At 41.2% G+C, this 20,490-nt stretch overlaps 3 protein-coding genes and 1 non-coding gene across 6 annotated transcripts in view; all 4 read right to left on the bottom strand.

Moving 5' to 3' along the window:
• LOC105249961 (colorectal mutant cancer protein) overlaps nucleotides 1–3,609 on the bottom strand; it is a 38,068-nt gene extending 34,459 nt beyond the window's left edge. For both annotated transcript variants that reach the window (XM_025408251.1, XM_011255782.2), the window contains exons 1-2: nucleotides 3,046–3,609; nucleotides 2,498–2,911 (exon numbers count right to left, since the gene is read on the bottom strand). In XM_025408251.1, the coding sequence (XP_025264036.1) occupies nucleotides 2,498–2,607 (110 nt within the window). In that variant the 5' untranslated portion in view covers nucleotides 2,608–2,911; nucleotides 3,046–3,609. The remainder of the gene's footprint in view (nucleotides 1–2,497; nucleotides 2,912–3,045) is intronic.
• Nucleotides 3,610–3,978: 369 nt separating this feature from the next.
• On the bottom strand, nucleotides 3,979–6,609 carry LOC105249956. Its single transcript, XM_025408254.1, has 4 exons — nucleotides 6,233–6,609; nucleotides 5,207–5,562; nucleotides 4,397–5,125; nucleotides 3,979–4,300 (listed from the first exon to the last, which is right to left on the bottom strand). The coding sequence occupies exons 2-4, from the start codon at nucleotides 5,560–5,562 to the stop codon at nucleotides 4,024–4,026; spliced, it is 1,362 nt and encodes a 453-aa protein (XP_025264039.1). The 5' UTR covers nucleotides 6,233–6,609; the 3' UTR covers nucleotides 3,979–4,023.
• The window catches only part of LOC112637030 (ETS translocation variant 1), a 79,398-nt gene continuing 65,206 nt past the window's right edge, over nucleotides 6,299–20,490 (bottom strand). The window contains exons 2-10 of one of the 2 annotated variants that reach the window (XM_025408252.1): nucleotides 19,993–20,104; nucleotides 16,888–16,941; nucleotides 16,030–16,089; nucleotides 13,217–13,352; nucleotides 12,898–13,034; nucleotides 8,281–8,789; nucleotides 7,758–8,094; nucleotides 7,084–7,622; nucleotides 6,299–6,453 (exon numbers count right to left, since the gene is read on the bottom strand). In XM_025408252.1, the coding sequence (XP_025264037.1) occupies nucleotides 7,201–7,622; nucleotides 7,758–8,094; nucleotides 8,281–8,789; nucleotides 12,898–13,034; nucleotides 13,217–13,352; nucleotides 16,030–16,089; nucleotides 16,888–16,941; nucleotides 19,993–20,104 (1,767 nt within the window). In that variant the 3' untranslated portion in view covers nucleotides 6,299–6,453; nucleotides 7,084–7,200. Of the gene's footprint in view, nucleotides 6,454–6,739; nucleotides 6,832–7,083; nucleotides 7,623–7,757; nucleotides 8,095–8,280; nucleotides 8,790–12,897; nucleotides 13,035–13,216; nucleotides 13,353–16,029; nucleotides 16,090–16,887; nucleotides 16,942–19,992; nucleotides 20,105–20,490 lie in introns of those variants that run through there. The other variant, XM_025408253.1, reaches the window with a different exon arrangement.
• Nucleotides 16,677–16,749, bottom strand: Trnak-uuu. Its single transcript has one exon. It is a non-coding gene; the product is annotated as a tRNA-Lys (tRNA).

Genomic DNA, 20,490 nt, shown 5'->3' with positions numbered 1-20,490 from the left:
CTAACGTCAATCCGATAATTCCAAGTGTAAAGATTTGGCTTTCAATGATGGCGCGTTTTGTTATTTCATCTCTCCCTCCGAGAGAACTAACTTTACGTGGAAGGGAAAATATTTCTTTTTTAGATAAAATAAGGATAAAAATTATCTCGTTGTAAAATCGGAACGCTCTAAATATGATACGTACTTGGAGAAAAAGCCAACGAAACTTTGCGTGTAAAGCACGTGCGCCAGAAACGTCGTGCATCACGTGCGACAAAATTCTAAAGTGGCGAGCGAGGATATAACGAGGTTACGAAAGCGCGTCGTAATGAATGCCAACGAGTCGGGAAATATTGTTTCAGCCTTCTCTTTCTTTTCGCGGAAGAGAAAGAGAGAAAGAGAGAGGAATTGCGGTTCCGCCAGGTTTATTCTCTTAATTTGTTTGTAGAACGCGCTCTCCCCCTCGTCGAGCTCCTCCGCTCGATGAATGTCGTTTACAAAACGCATCTATATACGAGACTTAGACGCCACACGCGCATCGCATGGCTCTTTCTCTCTCTCTCTCTCTCTCTCTCTTCGTTCCGCATGAGAATAAAATATGAAAAGATAAATAAATCGTGCGCGCGAGTCGAATGATCGCCATAAAACACGCGGCGACGACGCGTTCGACGCTGCAATAAATTATTGCTCGTTAACGAATCGATGTTACTCCCCCCAGGGCGATAATTAACGACGTAAAGGCAATTATTATCGCGCGGGGGGGAGGGATGGGCGGTTAATTATAAATCATTCCCGTTCCAATCGCGCAGATGTTGCCCGCGACCTCGAAGCCGAGGATTTATCTCGAGACAATCGAGCGCGAGATTCGTTAACGGCGCCAACAACGGCGCGGTAATTTCTCGGAAGATCCGATCATTTTATCGTACCACACGGTAAAACTAGATCGCCGGCGATAAATCTCGTTCGCGAGATTAAAGTCCGCGTAGGCACTCCTTTTGCCTCTCCGCCCTCTCCGTCATCCTTCTCTCTCGCGCGACGCGCATCTTAATTCAATTTTCTTTAAACGAATCCTCTCGCGATCCGCTAAAAGAACACGGACAACCAACGGCATGTTGTATCTTTAGATCGCTAAAATGGATTTCTTTTTGAAAAATACCAACAGTTATCGCCACTCCATCCCTTAGAAAAAAATTCGTATGAAAAAAATATCAATTTTAAATTAAATTTTAAAAGCTTTTTGCGATATTGAAAAAGTCATCGGTTTTCATTTGCGGACTGACGAATCGGTATGTGGAAAAAGCGCGATTAAATAAAAGAGAGAAGCGAGTTCTCTCGTCTGCCTTCCACGCATATAAATATAGTTTGCGTAGCTTATAGCGCACGTAGAGCGGAATCCGTGTAAACATTATACGCGCAGAGACCGCTACGTAAGTTTATCCGCGGCAGAGAGCTACGTAAAAACTATGGTGGACGGGAGGAGCAAAATGGACCGTAATGTTCGACGAGCGCGATAAAAGGTGCACCTAAAGCTTCATCGGAAGGGAATAAAAGACAGCGCGAGTTCACGAGAGAAGAAACGCGTCATGCTAGGAAACGCAATATCGAGGTCTCGCCAAGCCGAGTTCCTTCGCCGGGGGAAAAGAAGAGAAACCGAGGGGGAGAAACATATCAAGACATGGATAACGATAGTGAGCCAGGAGCAAAATAGAACGTAAAACAACGTTCCTGAATAGAATCTCATTTACCGGAACCGGAAAACAAAATATAAGAGATATCTCGTAACGTTGCGTTATAATTTTGTCGAATAAAGAGACATTTCTCGAGTTGCAAGTTTCGCGAAACATAGACGATTACTCGATAATTTGATACCGAGATGTTTTTCGTCGAGAAAAATCATCCGAGACGGAAAGGATGATAAAGTTGCGCAGTTAATGCAGTACCGCTCGCGAGAGCTGCTCGTCGTCGTAAATTATCGTGGACTTATTATTGGACGCGCGTTCGCCTTCTATTACCGCGGCGCAACCCCGACAGTTTAGTTTACTCGCAAAAGTTTACAGAATAAAAAGAAATAGACGCCACGCGCGCCAGCCAGCCGGCCGTCTCTCCCGGGAGAATCGGCCATCTCTCGCCGCATTCACGATGGAAAAAGAGAGTAAAAAGAGAGAGAAAGACAGAAACGACCTTAATTAATTGAAGAAATTATTAAAATGTACCGCCAACGGCAGCCGTAGTCACGTCAACGCGCGAGACTCTTTTCGTTGCGCGCGCGCGACATCACCTGTCATTAATTATTACTAACCGCGCCAAGATTCGTGCGTTCCGAGTTGAGAAATTCAACACATATTTGACACATTCATACTTGTATTTGGAGAAATTCAACTCGACTGGATTATAAACCGGTACATGCCATTATTTGTCTCAATATTTTGGATCGAAAGTAGCTTTTATATATCGATGAATCGATTCATTCGCGGTTTCTACCTCGCAAACATCGCATCTCTCTGTTTTGCTGGCTCACCTGTCGATGTATCCGTCGCCGTCGCCGTCGCATGCCTGGAACAGCTTCCGAATGCGTTCCTCGTCGCAAATGGAGCCCGTCTCGCTTTCGGCATCGGCGGTCTGCGACATCTTCTCACTGGAGGTTGGGCTCGGCCGTCTCGCAACGAACGGTCGTCATCGGTCGTCCCGCCGATCGGTGGCAGCGGCCGTCGTTCGCCTCGCGCCTCATTTGCTCGCGATTGCCCGCCGAATTGCGTGCCGAATCTTAATTCGCGCCCGCGCGAAGGGATCGATGTCGTCGTCGCCGCCGCCGCTGTCGCTGCCGACGCGCGTCTATCTCGCGACTCGCGACGACGCGTGCCGGTCGCGCGACAAACGTCGAGGCATGATCGCTAGTCACTACCGCGACTCTTCTTCGACCTCTATCGTGCCTCTGAAATGAGAGAAAAATCGCCACAGATTATTCAATATTTACGTAAGGAAGTAACTCCAATCGAGTTTCTTATCAATGAAATCTCGCTAGCTGTCACAAAGTGACAAATTACTACGAATCTCGATTCCACTCACCTCGCTGCCGCAACCCCGATTGACCCCGTTTCCCGACGAGAGTGGGAGTCCAGAGTCCAGCGACTCGGCGCGTGTCAACGGCACGCGAGACTCGAGTCGACGACGTTGCTCGCGAGAAACATTCCGAACTCGTATGATCGAGCGAGGGACGATTATCGCGGCGCACGGTCCATCCTCGTGTCATCGACGTCACCGGAATTCCGAGGATGATACTCCCCTCCCACCGCCCTCCCGGTGCGGATGGAATTTGTTCGTCGGCGCGATAGGCGCCGCCGCCGTTCTATTTTTGGACGCGCTCGGCGGATGCCACCCGCGATCTGGCTCCGATTGTGCGCGCGGGATATAAACAGACCCGTCAATGCGGGATCGCGCGATGTCGTTTCGCGCGGTTCGCTTTTCTCGCGATAACGGCCCGGACTCGCTCGATCCGCACCCAGTTTAGCAATCCCTCGCGATTCTCTCGCGCACTGAAAACACACAGCCTGCGTTCGTGTCGCCGCGATGTCAACGAGTCACTAACCTAACTCTAACCTCAAAATCGAAACAGCGACTCACCCTACTCTCAAAGGTGACTGACGAAAACTATCGATCGAGTCGCGGTCGAAAACCTTTAGGCCGATCGCGACGCCATCTCACGTGCCGTGATAGAGTTACACGAAGTAGGCTGCGCGGATAAAGATGGATACAGTCGGTAAATGGCCGATGAATAATAATCAAAGTAGTTGCGCCAATTTCAAAGTTACGCGTACATTAATTACTTAGGAATTATCTACGTAACATGTGGATTTTTTGGATGGATTTTTTTCATAAACATGTAAGTTATGTAAACTGTCGGACTAAAAATAATAATCATATTAGTAAGATAATATTGATATTTATATAATATATTATTATTGATTAATATTGATATTCATATAATATATTAATATTTATATGATGGCGATGTAGCAACAATTTGACATTTATTAACCCACATTATTAGTCAGCGGCTTCAAGTTTCTCGCTTAATGTTGGCAAGAGCTTCTTCAGTTTCGCGACATCGTAGCTGAAACCCCACATAATACATCGTACGTGCTCCGCAGTGGGCAAACCTCGGAATTTGGCATCCGTGTCAAACCATTGGATGTGGCTCTTTTTTATGCGATCCACCAACTCTCGCAAGTGTTCGTTTCTCTTTATATCCCACGTAATATTCGATTGCGGAACTCTAACAGATCTGAGTTTCTTGTAATCGCCGTCTGCCTCTTCGTAGACTCTGTAAAATCAAATGCAAATGAAATATTTTGATGATAAATTTTAATTCTCATATCTTTTTTTTATAATTTTCTTATCGATAAAAAATGAAACTCACTCGAGGAAACCGTTATCATCGATACCATATTTTTCAGCTAAAGGTTTAAAGGCCCGCACAATGTCGATCGCTAAATAATTAAAGTTGTCTTTTGATCGGCCATTTACATTGTAATCGGTGATCCAGTTCTCAAAGACTTCCACGGCTTCCGTCATATTTTTAATCTTTTGCTTATCCTTTGTGCATGATATCACTCTCCTGGCTCGTTTTACCAAGCCGCTGATTGCATAGAACTGATACGATATGTCCCTGCCTTCCAAGGACTTGATACTCTGCAAAGCTTTCTCCTTATCCTTGAAACTTAACACGCTCTCCAATTGTTCGTTTCGCTGATTCTCTTCAGCTTCCGATGAATGTTTCGCAAATTTTGTTTCCGGCTCGCTATCGCTGCTCGACGAATCATCGTGAGTTCTCTTAGCGCCTCGCCGTTCTTCCTCGCTGTCCGTATCATTATTGTCCTCGCCAAATTTTTCACGTACCTGAGTCACCAATTTCTTCAACTTTGCAGGATCGGGACTGTACGCGAATACGATGCATCGCGTGTGCTCCTTCGTCGGCAGTCCCCGAAGATCTCCCGCATCCGTCTCGTACCATTGGATGTGCTCGTCCTTGATCTTGCCGATAATCTCCTTTAAGCGCCTATTCCTTTCAATATCCCACGTGATGTCTCCGCCAGGCACTTTCGCCGTCCGTAGGCTCTTGTAATCGCCCTTCTCAGCCTTGTAGGCCCTAATATGAAAATTTACATCAGTTCATCGAATCAGTTTGAGTCTTTATCATAAAAAAATAAAAATACGATTGGATTTTTACCTGAAGAAGTCGTCGTTCCACACATCGTACTTCTTTGCGAGACCACGAAAGATCTTGATCGTTTCGATCGGCAAGTATGCGAGATTCTCTTTTCCCCGATTATTCACTTTGTAATCCGTCAGCCAATCTTCAAAGATTTTCAAGGAATCTCGCAGATTCGCCAGTTTCTCTTCGTCCCGAGTGATCTGCAATGTTCTTTTCGCACGACTGATGAAGCTCGTGATTACGTGATATTGATAACTAATGTCGCGGCCGTCCAAAGCCTTTAGCGTATCCAACGCTTTCTGCTTATCCTTGAAACCCATTGCTCCTGCTATTTCCTCCTGCTCGGCAGATTTCGTCTTTGCGACTTTCATCTACGCGGAAAAATGATTTCTAGGTATATTTTAGTTCTCAGCTGATGTAACATCATACGAAAAAGATACAAACATGTTACAAACATATGTACGGTGACATAAATATTAAATCGATCAATTATTGAGTGAACATGATTATATGCTATTAATCGCTTCCAATTATCACCAATTGATATTCAATAATATGGAAATGATAAATTACGTGTTTGGCGGTATTTGATTTTGGCAGTTAAGTTTTCGGGAAATTGGCAACGTTCATAAAGTAATCGATTCAAAGCGACGCAGCCAATCATCAAGAGAGGACGCGCTCAAAGGCGGAGAAACAGTCAATCAGAATGCGAAGCGCGTATGTCAGTTTTATCGTTGACGTAGTCCTCGGAATTATGGAAGCTACATGGAAAGGATCAATACCTACTCGGCGATGGTTTAATCGTTATACTTGGCAACCTTAACAAAAGTTAGTGCGACTTTCTTTGGTATATTATTCGACTTAACATTCATTATTAAAACTTTAGCTACGTGAGATTTTTCGAGCCGGGAATTTCATTTCGAATGCTACTCTTGACACATGTGTTTAATATTATTTCACCAATCACATTACATTAAAATATATAATTAAAATTTATATTAAAATTAACAAAATGCTGACAGAATTAAAAAAGATACTTACGGATAATTTTTTGAATGCTCTAATTACATAAATTGATCACACAGTATTATTATCTCAAATTGTGCACTTTAGCCACCGACAGTCTTCGGTATCACTCGTATGAATCTCAGTTGCCGTTACTACTGCTATTCGTAAAGTGTTTCTAGTAGGTTTTGGATCGCAAGGTTGACGAGTCGGCTTAAGTCATCGGTTATACTTATTCAGCGGAACTTTGTTGTGTGCTAAGAAAGAGAACGGTCGACAGTGTGAACGAGGAAAAGCGAGAGGTCGATATAAACATGTCCAATCGGTGTGTCAGAGCCCGAAATACACGATTAATCGTGCATTTACGTCATATGCGCATCATCGAGAACGCAAAAAGAGAACGATCCATTTTATGACCTAATATTTATTGATTTTTCTAGATCATGACCTTTTATTTTGTAATAATACTTGATGTTATTTTCAATCGTTGCAAATCTACGTTTTCTACAATTTTATTTATTAATTCTTATTTTTAGACATCACGAGGAAACAATATTTTGAGTATTCTTGCCGTTCAAGGTCACATTTATCGAGTTTAATTGATGGAAATCCATCAATTGTTAATATATGTTGAGCTGTAAATAAAAAAAGAAGATATAAATCATGCAATTTATATAATCATTTGATAATCATTCTATTGAGATAAAGATTTATTTTATATTTATAAAATAAATTACAACCGCGATAAACTACTAAAACAGCGCACAGTAATGATCGGAGATAACGCTTAGATGCAAATCGGAATTCGCATTAAAACAGATTTATTAGTCTATCTCCGATGATAATTCAACGCGTAAAAATAAGTAATATTTACAAGATAGATTTACCACACATATACGTTCAGACGATTCGTAGCTTTGCTCCGTCACGAGGAACGTCAAATAGGGATCGACGGGAGATGTCCCTTTGAATAATATGCAAACAACAGATTCGATCACATTTATTTAACAGACGCAGCTTCCGACGCCAAGACACGTGTACGGCGCTTGTTCAATTTTCGAACTCGCCGTGCCGTCTAGTATCGAAGACTGCGCGGAAGCGGTTGTAGCCGGTAATTGAGATCTCTGCACGTTTTCATAGGGTATCGATGCACCCTCCCGATCTCTGCCGGTACTCTCCGTTTCCTGGGAATACGAGTCCCTCGGTGGAGCTTCCTGCGCCTTCGAATCGAAAGCCGGCTCGTGCGACGACAACCGACTGTAGTTTAGAAAAGTCTCTGTATAGCTCGGGGGCGGATGATGATGGTGATGATGATTGCTACCGTACTGATGAGAATAATGGGGATGATATCTACTCGGCGGTGTTTTGAAGCCCTCGTTACCGCCGAGATATTGGTGCAAATGATGAAGCCCAGAAGGTCCATACACTATAAATAAAATATAACAATTCACGTTATGTATATGTATATTATAATGTATGTTATGTATGTATATATAAATTTTAATACGCGAGAAATAACAATAAAGTTAATAAAGTCTGCTGTTATCTGCTAGTGTCTGACCTGCGGCGGTATTTGAATACATAGCGAAAACCGCGTCGCTATATCCCGCGGCAGAATGCTTCATCAAATCTGAAACTTCGTTCCCGCCCGTCCCTTTCCCGGGTGTTGCGTGACTTCGTACCATACTATTCGAAACTTCTCCGCTAATCCCCGAGGACGCGCCGGTTCCGTACGCCATATTGAAGAGCGCTTCCGGATCGCAGACAAATTTGTACACGTATCGCTCGCCGGCGACTTTTTGCATTATGCCTTTCTCGTAATAGTATCTCAACGAACGACTCAACTTGTCGTAATTCATAGCCGGTCTGTTTTTCTGAACGCCCCACCTGCGTGCGACCTATCGAGAAAAAGTGGAAGAAATTTCTATTAAAATCTCGGAATATTTTTTCACCTGAATGTTATATTTTTTGTTATTGAATTAAAAATTAGAAAATTTAGTTACTTGAAATTAAGAAATTGGAAAATGAAGAAATATAAAAATAAGCATATAAGATATTTCTCTCGATTATTTCTTTCTACAAACCTCTTCCGGCTCAATCAACTTAAACTCCATCCCGCGCCCGGTCCACGCGATACAAGGTGCATTCGCAGGATCGTCGAGCAAGGCTACGAGAAACTGCCACAATTGCAGTGAGCCGCGTCGTTGTTGCTGATAACCGACGGCTACATCGCTCCAGCTGGGCACACCAGTTGCCGACGACGGCCTCTTGTTGACATGATCCGGATTCCAGGTTGAAACTGGCGAACCCTTCTTCTGATAACAACTATTCTGCCGTTCCCAGGACGAGTTTCTGGGATCTAATTGTGTGCCCAACTCTGTCCAAGTCGGCGTGCCGCTTCGTTTCGCGTAAACGTCAGAATTCCAGTTTTCTGATCGCGGTAGGAAAGTTTCAGAAAAGGTCGATTGCCATTGGGAAGTTGAGGAAGAAGCGCTGGCCGGACGACTGGACGATGGTGACGAGCCTCTGGGATGATCCCTCGTGACGTTTCCATATTGTTGCTGTTGACGTTGCTGATAAATTAAAGAGTTTGCTGTAACAAAACGCAGCATAACTATATAGAAATTCAGTGGAAAATATCTTGACATTTAATATAGAAAATGTGTCTAAACCAATAATACGATCAAAAAAAGAAATTTCCCACAAAGATTATAGATAGATTAAAAGTGCAAAATAAAATTTTTCTAAATGTGTCATGTGTCGTCAAATTCATTACGCTAGCGACTATCAAGATATGAATAAAAAAGGAATTGTTCAGTAGAGCAATTTAAAATTATTTAAATAACTGAAAAAGTCATGTGGAAAATATCACTTTTAATTTTTCAATGTGAAAAAAGTTATACATTTATAATTTAGTAGTCACTATCGATACGTGAATTTAACAACATATGAAAAGATAAAATTATTCAAGCTTTAAAGAAGAGAGAGAGCGTAAATGTTATTAAGTTTTCAATTTTCAAAGTTGTTTTTCTCAAGAATAAAATCTTGCATGGAAAACATTACATTTTTAATTTACTTTTTATAAGATATATCTCTTTTCCAATTGTATTATTAATTTAAAAATTATATAAATTATTTTATATTCACACATAATAGCCACATCTGATCCTGACGTTTATTAACAATTCCTATGCTCTTTTGCGCGAATACAATTATTATAAAAATCTAAAAATGTTATAATGAACAACCTCCATTGGGAAGAAAGAATTTATGCTTTAGCGTGGACGAGAAACTTCGTATTAGTATAATCATAATAGAAGGCGTCACGGTGCAGAGAGATGCGGGAAGGAACGCGGGATTATCCACGGGCGTTTTTCCACGAGGAGGAGGAGAACGAGGACGAGGGCAAGGAGAGGGGTCGAGGAAGAAATTCTCGAGAGGACAAAAACGAGAGCTCTCCTCGTATTACCGATGGCACTCACGCGCCGGGCCGGTTGAAGCGCTCTCGTCACACAAATATCGGCAGGAAATTGGTGGATATTCAAAGCCCAGCGGGGACTGGAGCCCGCCCGCGGATAGCGCGCGTTGATGCCCCCTGAAATATCGAAAGCCGAGTCGAGAGCTCGCGCGATATGTATATTAATCGGGCCGCGCTTCTCTCTCTTTCTCTCGGGGACTGCCGCCACCGCCGCCACCACCCCTGTCGACGACGCGGTACCGAAAGAGCCATTCTCGAGCCGTAATCCGGTTACGCTCCAAGTCGCGCACGGGGAATATTGAAAAATTGAGGAGCCGCGCGAGCGACGATAAAACGTTGTTGCGATGCGTCCGATGCGACAACGAGTGTCATCGGAAGGGCCGAAAGTTTTGAGATGTCCATTTCCGGATCTCTTTTCGAAGGAAGACACAATAAAATCACGCTAATGGAAAAGAATAAATTAAATGTTTCGTCAAAGATTTATTCTCGCGACATTAAAAAAAAGTTGCACCGTCGCATTAGACATTAAGTATATGTGTATTCACAAATCATTTACTTTTCATATTAATGAGTTTTCGCATGCTCCAATTTTTTTATATACTTGAAACGTATTAAATCTCGGCAAAGAGATTCGCCGGAGAAAAAATTAGGTTACGCTCTTCCTTCTATTTCACTTTCCGACAAACGTAGGTCAAATCTCGGACAAAGATCTCAGGAGGTAGCTGAAAGCTTTGGACCAATGTAGCACTCTCTGGGAAAGCGGACAGGGCGCCAGGGGATGACGAAAGGGGTTGACCTCAGCCTCGGTAGACGAGCGGGGTGAGCCAGAGGCTTTGCGGGTGGTTTTAGATTAAAATTAATCGCGAGCTGATGAAACCGGTGGCGAGGTACCACCGCTGAGGGAGGTCGGAGAAGGGTTGAAATTCAGGACTGGCCATAGGGGGCGGCGGTACGCGTTGGACAGGGTGGGATCGGCTACGGAAAAGAGGATGGCTTCCACTCTCGTCCACTCTCAGACGAGGAGAAACGCGTTGTGTGCCGTTGCTCTTCCTCCCTTTTCATGCTCGTTCCGTTTCTCTTTCTCTTTGTCTCTCTCGCTCTCTCGCTTTTTCTCCTCTCTTCTGCCTCGCTGATCCTCGAATTCCGGCATAGTGTTCAATTAATAATGCAAGCTCTATTTTCCAACCCACCTGACGAGCGGCGAAATCTGACGGGCTCGCCTTGTCCTTTCCCGAACGAGCGGGAAATACTCTTTTTTTTTTCGCGTACTCCACTCTCTGTCGCACATGTGTTTTTTTTTATCCTAAAAATATATACCGCGACGCGTATCAAAGATAGAAAAGGCGAATTCAAATTTCATTCAACGCAAATTTTCCGCTGTATGTATATTGCGTGCATCGAAGAGTGATTCTGTGTTGGCAGAATAGACCGTCGCTATCCGTAATCCTCGTAATCCTCTGCTCGTATTAATTAGTGGAACTGTGGAACCAATCGGTATCCATTAACCGGTTATTACTATTCCGCTCGTTGTATTGCTCTCCGAAATTGTTTGTCCCTTCTAAACGAGATAATCTCGAATATTGTATACTTTTCTCTAAACATTCTTCAACCATTCGGAATGTTTAACAAGTCTTTGTAATTTTTTTTTCACGCGGGCAATTATAATAACGATAATAAAGTTATTTAATACTTTATCGATCTGTCTGTGTATTTAAGAATAAAAGACTCTAAAATATTCCATTAATTTTCGCGCGTGAAATGCAAACGATATCTTTTTCTGGTCAATAAATTGGATGATCGTAAGTAGATTGCAGGATATCGATACGAGCAAATGTATCCTATTATTAACCTAAACTACGTGTAAATAATTAAAACGGCTTAATGGTAGGGAGAATTACGTCAAGAGAGAAGCATGAGCGTAATCCCAGGTGACTTGGTAGTATCGCGTATACAGAGTGTCGAGCCATGGATATAACCGTAACCGAGCTCCTAAAGGATTCGGCTCACCATGTATGTATGTATGTGTGCGTGAATAAAGGAAGACTAATCGGTCTGATTACAAAGCATGAGCTTGCAACCCCTCACTGACTCTACCTTTTGTGAACGGGACGAGTGGTGGTGATAGTGTGTATCTTCTTTGATTCACATAGCCTATTAGATAATGAACGTCGATAAAAAAATCGTCATTATTATTCTCCCTGAAATATTATTCGCGCGATGCGGTTTGTGCCGTATATTTATTCTTGAATAAATACTTATGTAAGATTTAATTAATTGTTAGCAATCTTTCTCTTTCTTTGCGTGTCGCACTTGGATATCGGATTAATAGCTTATGAGAAAAGCAATTTATTTCATCATTTAAAGTTTTTTAATTTTCAAAAAAAGCTTTCTAATTTCTTCGATGATTAAAGATCTAATTTGAGTTAAAAAGCTAATTTGTTATTTCTAGAAAAATTGTTGATGCCGCATTAAAAATCTCTCTGCATTGTGCGAATCATGGAAGAATATTCGACTTACATTCCCCCGGGGAAACTAGTCTCGCCTCCTTTCTTTCTTTCTTTCTTTCGGCTTTTCTTGGAATCTGCAAGACGCTCTTCATAGCTTTCGACTTGAAAGCATCGTTTAATTATTCAATTACGCGTGCTCAGTTACGCGTAAGCGAGTGCAGTGCATTAGTTGGGAGTCTCGCAACGATCATGGGAAATGTTACATTTTATATTCCTACACACTATCTCTCTCTCTCTCTCTTTCGTCAATATTATTTGCAAAATAATATATTAAATATAGAGAATGTATAAATATCTAAATAAATATCTAAAAAAATCTGTAAATATTTTCTATATATTCATTTTAATTTTTTGTAGTTTCAAATTTTTATTATAGTGCATTTTTCGGTCGCAAGAAAAAGTCGCAAAGAAAAAGAAAGAGAAACTATATGATCAATTGAAATAACATGGCATGGATCGAACATTATCGTCGATGTAGCTATGAAATCCTTAAAGGGCTAATCGGAAGTCGACTCGATTAATGGAGAGCGGTACCCTCGTACCCCCGGTTATTTATGGATTCCATGGGGTGGAATAGTGCCACGTGGATCCTTTTGTGCAGAGATTTGTCACGGCGTGGATCTTCGTTCGAAGATAGCAAGCAGCGATTCTCAGTTTCATTCTTAATATTCGTCCGCGAAAACTGTCTAACGCGAATCATCGCGTGAATCTCTTACCGTTCTGCGTATCCTGAGATGTCGCGGATGATATGTTTGTTACGGGAAGCGGTTCCACGTAGCTTCGATCCGCCGGTTCTTCCTTCACAGCAACATCCTTCGTGCTCTTGCCAGCCGAACCATTTATCTTTCGATTCCTACGAATAACACGCAAAATTTTATTCTATACGTACAATTATGTCAATGCACGTAAATTATTTTTATCTAGAATATAAATGAAGATTTTCTCGTGTAGGTGCAGTCGCATGCGTTTTAAATCGTGTCGTTGGTACAGAAAAGTCAATCAATTATCGTTAGATCAGTTTTTTGTCAAACTTACCCGAAACAACGATCCGATCTGAGTTCGAGGAAATCATTATTTTGACTCTGCGTAATGGAAGATTGATATTGGGGATGATAATTGCCGCTATCGCCATTTCTCGTGCAATTGCTAGATTCCTGCTTTACATTTGCACCTGATATAAGTGAAATAAATCGCGATTATTAGTATATACTTTCTCCCATACTGAGACAATTTAAATATTTTATTTTTGAGCTAAAAATTTAAAGAATGAAACCTTATAGAATTATTTAATAGAAATTGATTTCTAGATTATGTCGCTTAATATTGTCTCATCAATGGCATTTCCTAAAAACAGGCGAAAATTATGATTTCAGAAATTGTAGTCTCCAAAACTGATGATCACTCATTTATTGATAATTAAGACGTGGTAAGAAAAATAAAGAAGATAAAAGCAATAATGAAACAAAAAGAAATTACAATTTAAAATATACAAGAATATATAAGAATAACATGATTGAAAATCTCACAAGAGAGAAAAAAGCTTTTTAATTTCAAAAACTTCTACTATTATTAGTATATAAACAAGCAACAATGTATAAGCTGTGAGTAAATAACTAGCAAACTAATCGGTTCTGCAAAAGAGCAACACTTATTGAAAAATAGAGATATGTTTTGATTCTTTTTTCTATAATGTTAATGTATGTTAATGTTAATGTTTTCTTTTTTCTATAATGTTAATGTATGCGACTACGGAATGACTTTTGACAATATTTTTGCACACGTAGATCTCTCCTCGCGTATCATTATCATTTATCGAATGCGCGATCGTTTTCTTCGGACGATTAATAATCGAAAGAACGACCGGGCAACGCCAGGACATAAGGGCGCGTGTCGTATCGGAAGTGAAGACGCATCGCTGCAACGACACGTGAGAGGGAAGGTGGGGTCTAATGGGGTGCCGACGATTTTGCGAGGGCGAGGACGAGGGCGAGGGCTGCGCCCCCGATAAGTCAAACAGGCTCCTGGGCCGTGGGAAGCATAAGTCACGAGCCTCCGGCGATAATTGTATTTGTAAACATTGGAAGTTTACTGATAGGAAGAAGCGCGCCACGATAGATTCAATTATCTTGATATCGCGAGATCTCGCAATAATTATCTTCAATGAGCAGATTTCGACAAGCTCTCGTTACGTAAGAGAAAGATGAAACGTTCATCGAGATACACACTCGTACATATCTTTGACATTAAATAATTATTATCCTTATACGTTATTTCTGTTTAGAAAAACGAAACATATCGAAAATCGAGAGAAATATTACCTTTCCTTTATCAAATAAATTTTTCATCAACTTTTTAATATAATATTATTCACTGATAATGCTCCATCGAATTCATATTCAAAAGCTCTAATATATCAAATAAAAATATCAATGTTACTCAATCTTGATGTTTTATACATATATGAGCATCCTAAATACGTCGCACAAGCTACATATTACGCGAAGATAGATATACGCGGCGCTTGGGAATCGTGCGTGTATCTGTGTGTGTGTGTGTGTGTATATATAGACATTAGCTAGCCCCCGATTCCCTCTGGGTGTTTGCTCGCCCGGTTGAAATGTTCGACGATACGTTTGTTCAATGCTGCTCGACGCTGAATTACACGTATCGTACCGTCGCGGATTTTGCGCGCGCGGAATAATGTAAACTGCGAGCCCCGCTCTCTCGTCTCATGTGTTCGCCACCGAGGAGAAGTCAAATACGCGGCGAGGTCCGATTTTTGTCCGTCTATCGTAATAATGAATGCTTTCCATTTAGCGACACAAGTCGACACAAGCGTCATTCTATCTTTTTTCAATAAATGACAATAAACAAAGATAGAATGACACTTGTGTCGACTTGTGTCGCTAAGTGGAAAGCACCCAATAATGTTCGCCGTCGCGAGAAAAGATACCGCGCGGCGACTCGATAGCGGTATCGATAGCGACGTTAATAAGCGCGCGCCGCGTTAACGGAGGAAAGAAGAAAAAAGGAGGACGAGAGAATCGCCGCTGGCTTAATATAAAGTGCTTACTCGCGTAATCCGATATCGATGATCGCCGACGAGCGCCGACAAACGCCCATGTTGATTCTTCCCGCTCTCTATCTAAGCTACGCTAAAAAGAACTCTGCCCCGCGGGCGCGACTTCTCGTCGGTTTTTAATAAAGGACCGATATATATTGCGCGAAAAAATGGAGCGAACGGTATTATTTCTCACGCGCTATTTTGGCGGACGCGCAAAAAGACCGCGATCGTCGAACGGGGAAAGCCGCAACGCGCGTGGAAAGTGTCGACGACTAATTAAAGATGCACGTGCGGTGTGTAACGCGTTAGCCATTGATTCGCCGATGACGATGGCGGCGATTACATCGAGCGAGTTAACGCGACACTCGACGAATCGATTCTTCCTTCAACGCGAACGGTCCCGATGACGGTCGTAAATGCGTTCCCCTCGTTACTCGATTCCGCGCGTATAGCATTTATTTATTTCGACGTAGTTGTCGCGAGGCGTCGAGAAGATGCGATATCTCGAGAGTCTAGACATCTCGCGCGCGAAAACAGATTTTCCAACCAATTTCGAGACCGAATCGAAACACTTCCGCGCTCTATACATGATTTCGCGGTGATTTCAGCGGAGATTGACATCCTCCAATCCCGTTTAGCGAATTTCCAAACCCGGATTTATTTATCCAGACGAATTACCAGAGTCGAGTATCGATGCGTAGACGCGGCTAAATAATTTCGTCATCGAGAGATTGATAAGAAACCGACAAACGAGGAATAAATGCCAAGAATTGGCACTACTTACTTGACATCTGATGAAACTCGGGGACGTACTGTTCGCTGTCTTCGGTCTCGGAGCTGCTACCTGCGCGCAAGAGACATTTCATATTAGTCCATATGTGACGATTGGAGCAGATATTAATACAACTTTAGAATAAAAATTCTACTCGCGAATATCTAAGAGAATTTCTATTTTCCGTTCCGCGGCAAAATCATCCCCCTTTGATCGTCCGTTACATTACATCCACCGCGTATTACATCGCAGTTGGGCAAGGTAATTAAAATTAATGTTCCGAGAGAATAATGGCTGCACGTAATTATCTTCGCTGGCGGCTTAGAGATAATTTGATGCTACATCTCTAAATATTAAAAATTAATAGCCGAATTTTTCGTAATAACGATACACGCACTTTGATAATTCCGATATTTAATATCTTACCATTCGCATGTCGCCAATCATTTATTTTCATTTCACACAAAAATACTATTATCAACGAAGAAATATTCAATAGTTTTGTTCTTTGTCGACACACGTGTCACCTATTTAACTTATTAATAAATTAATTTATATTTGTAAATTTATAAAAAATTTATCACTTTTTCATTTCACTTGGTCCTTGATAATAATAATACGATTGCATTCTCACACAAAATAAAAAGGAAAAAAATAAACGCCCGAACAGGGACTCGAACCCTGGACCCTCAGATTAAAAGTCTGATGCTCTACCGACTGAGCTATCCGGGCAGACAACTCCGAAGGAATTAAACACGTATTCGAATCAAACTCATGCGCAACAGGAGACGAAAAAGAAAGAAGCGATTAAATTGTTATTGTTACGTAAATTGTTATAAAATACAAATGAAGTTTACAATAAACACTCACCGTCTTGTAACCAAGTTTCCTGCCTGTAGCCTTGTGGCATGTATAATTCGCTTCCTGTAATCAATAAATTTTCCTCGAATTAACACGTGTGCATATATGCGTGTATTCATATAGTTGCATTATTGATCGCATGATAAAATCAACAAAGAGCGAGGGAAAATGCAAATACATTTGTTTGGCTACACTGGATATTGAACAGTATTTGCCGCAAATTGACAGAACACATCATGTACTTCCGCTGTTTTTGATTAATTATTGCTGTATCTATATACAATATATCCAAGGTAAAAAAAGATATTTGATACTCGACACGATAGGTGGATGGATGGAAGAGAGAATATTTCTAGTTTCGATAAAAAGAGATACATCTTATCTGAATCGAGATTGACGAGACTTGCGGGAAGACAAACGGTGCTGCCGAGTGGCTGCGAATGAATCAGAGGCAAAAACAAACCCTTCAGCGTGAATGGGCGCATAAGAATGCCGGCGTGGAAAACTGGGGTGCGTTTAATGGATCTCCAGGATTCGCTATGGGTAGCCACTCGGCGGTAACCTCATTTTGTTCCATGGCAGAATCCAGTCTAACGCGAATCGAATCTACTTACGCCACAGCTCATTGCTCGCGTGTATAAAGAGATATTCTCTTCTGCAATGATACTTCAAGGTTCACTTTTGTGTACGTGTCTTCGTAAGTGTCTACGTCACATTGAAATACATATAGTACTGGTCAAAAGTATTGCATCGCTTATAGAAACAGGGAAATGGTTACTTTGAACAAAAACATGCATTACCAGATTTTAAAACTGTTATTTTATATTTTAATAATTTTATGTACACGAGCAAAATGGCTAGAGGAAAAATAAACGTAATCATTTATTTGTATGTTTTCTATGTTTTTCGAGAGGTGATGCAATACTTTTGATCGTACGTGTAAATACGTGTAACGTGATTTTACGATCGTTCAGATTTACAAATTTACAATTAACTGCCAAATAATGGATATTATCACAGACATAAAATTCTTGTGTGTTTGTATTTAAATTAAATGATATTTAATAATATTAAAATATATTCAAAACTTACACATATCTTTCAAGTCCATCTATTCTTCTTAGAGCAATTAAGCGTTTATATTATTTTCTCAAAGCTAATATAATGATTAGCATTAGTTTCTTCAGAAAATTATAATTTGTACATTAATTATTTTAATAAATTAATAACGCAACTTATCCAAGATTTTGAAAGTATTTTCTTGTAACTTTCTTTCTGGCGAATTACATAATTTAAAGAAATATCTTTTTTGATAGTATCATATTTTATTTTACACATATATTTTTAAGTATCGAAATCTTATTTTTCTTTTATTTTTATTTTTATCCTTTTCACTATTAACTTTATCATGTTTCTAAATTTGTCGATTTTGGAAATTAATTATTTAGCTTTTAATTTCCGCGCACGTTTTTAATAAAATTTATTAAAAATTTCAGGTATTTCAGTATTATAAAAACTGTGATGCACTCTTGTAGCTAGTAATCTTTTAACATGCATAGTATAGTATGCGTTCAGACGTACAAATTTTTATGTGTTTAATAAACAATCTATAATATTACATAATTATCTATATGGATTGACGTCCACAAATTAAAACGATTGAAATAAAATTATTGAAATCGAAAATACACATTTATCCTATATTTTATAAAATGCACAATCGATTCATAAATTTTTACGTTTAATAATTAAATTTCTCCACTTTGTTTAAATTGTTAAGATGCCGCTTCCAGATACACGACAAAAAAAAGATGAACGAGAAAGCGGGGAGAGCGAGCAACAATATATTTTCATCCGTCATCGCGACGCGATGCGGCGCGGAGTTTCAATATTTCTGAATCGTCGTCGAAAAGTGGATCGAGCCGATGCAGGGGACGTAACGCGATTATGATAGAGAAATTGCGGCATTATAGGCAGTGATTGAGTTAGACGGAGGTGGTCCATCCTGGGTGAGCGGTGGCTCCGCACCACGGCATGCCAATGCTAGATATAAAGTGTCAATCACTGCAGCCAGACGTCGGCCGGGGTAGTTTGGCGACTCTCTTTGGGGTACGATGGGGGAGAGGTTCCACTGCGGGGACACCCCAGGGGAGTCTTTGCGGTGATAACACGTCGCTTATTGAATTTCGTGTCGAGAAATTGGCGTCGCATTTCTGGGTCAAGGCTAAGACACTTGTCCGGAAGAGGAAGAAGCATCGTCGGAAGACGGCGCGAATTAACGTCTCGTCGAGATGTATAGAGGTACTTTATCTAAATCCTTACACTTGTCCTTTATCAAGCAAGGGGAGCAATAATTAACCGATATTTGTCCAAGAAACACGATTACTCTCAAAGTAAAAAGTTTCATTATCAAACGAGACAAATTAGCGATATAAGAAAATATGTAATAATTGTAGATTTTCGTATATTTTTAGCATCAAAGACACACGGAGTTTGGTCGAATAGTTTGGAAAATGAGTCAAGTAATTGGCAAGTATTCCGAGCAGATTGTCTCGAACGATATTTCATGGTGCACTCGCGTCTCGCCGCGACCTTTGGAAAATAATGTTGTCGTTGATGCGACTATATAAAGATATCGACTCGGCTGCCTGCGAGTGACAGGCTCTCTTCGGGGGGTATAGCTCCACCCTCCCGTCTCTCGTTCTCCTTGGCGGCGCTTCGTTTCGGGGTACGCGTCCCGCACGTGTTCCTAAACGTGCCTCCTCCTCCCCCTCGCTATGTGTGCGCTCTTCTCGAGATCTACACAGCGACTTCGTGTGTATCGAAGGCCTCGCCCCCGATGGAAACACGACGTCTCCGAACCGCGCCGGTATCAAAGAGCTTCAAAGTCGAACGACCGGGGGAATCGAAGAATCGACCGTTCTCTATCCGCTCACCTTTTTCCCTTGATTGCAACCTCGCAAGCTCGTTAAGACATAAAGTGCAGACAAAAAAAGGATCTCGACTGACACGCAAAAAGAGTTGTCCTAGTCTCGCGCGAGAGAGAGCATATAATTTAAATATCTGATCGTTTTCACCTTCAAATCTTTTTTCATCATTGAAATTTCTACTCACCGGTGTGCAGCTTTTCATTGCTCGTGGTGTGAGACACTGGATAATTGCCGGGACAGTATTCTGCGGCGACTGTTTGAAGCGGCTCAGGTAGTCTGGCGAATTCGTTTCCGGGCTAGAACAATCGAAAGAATAGAGTTGTATTAATTAGCGTAAGACTCGAATAAAGATTTAGCAATATTTGTTACATGGCTTTTGACGAGTGTATTTCGAAAGTAAATCGCAATGTCAAGCGAGCGAAAGAGAATGTAATTAATATCAGAAAGTGATTGTGAGGCTCGAAGCTCTCAATATAGGAGCGAAAGACACAGTGAGAAATAGAGGGAGGTGGGTAAGAGAGGCGGCAAGGAAGACATCCGGTGAACGATTGGACGGTTTCCTCCTTGCGGGGCAATCTAGTGGTAAACTCAGTTACCGGTTTTGGGAATTTCGATAACGTAGACGTTCGGGCCTTTGACTCCATAAAATTTGACTACAAACTGCGAGTTGATTACAAATACG

The sequence above is a fragment of the Camponotus floridanus genome, unplaced genomic scaffold (genome assembly GCF_003227725.1).
Source record: "Camponotus floridanus strain SB8 unplaced genomic scaffold, Cflo_v7.5 scaffold20, whole genome shotgun sequence".
Lineage (NCBI taxonomy): Eukaryota > Metazoa > Arthropoda > Insecta > Hymenoptera > Formicidae > Camponotus > Camponotus floridanus.
Note: the sequence above shows the minus strand (reverse complement) of the source record. Positions and strands in the feature narration are given on the sequence as shown.

What these genes read in the sequence shown, in the direction of transcription:
- LOC105249956 (XM_025408254.1), bottom strand. Translation starts at nt 5,562, where the DNA reads ATGAAAGTCGCAAAGACGAAATCTGCCGAGCAGGAGGAAATAGCAGGA. An exon ending in TGGAACGACGACTTCTTCAG is followed by an intron (nt 5,126 to 5,206) that starts GTAAAAATCCAA and finishes TTTTCATATTAG; the next exon opens with GGCCTACAAGGCTGAGAAGG. An exon ending in GATGATAACGGTTTCCTCGA is followed by an intron (nt 4,301 to 4,396) that starts GTGAGTTTCATT and finishes TTGATTTTACAG; the next exon opens with AGTCTACGAAGAGGCAGACG.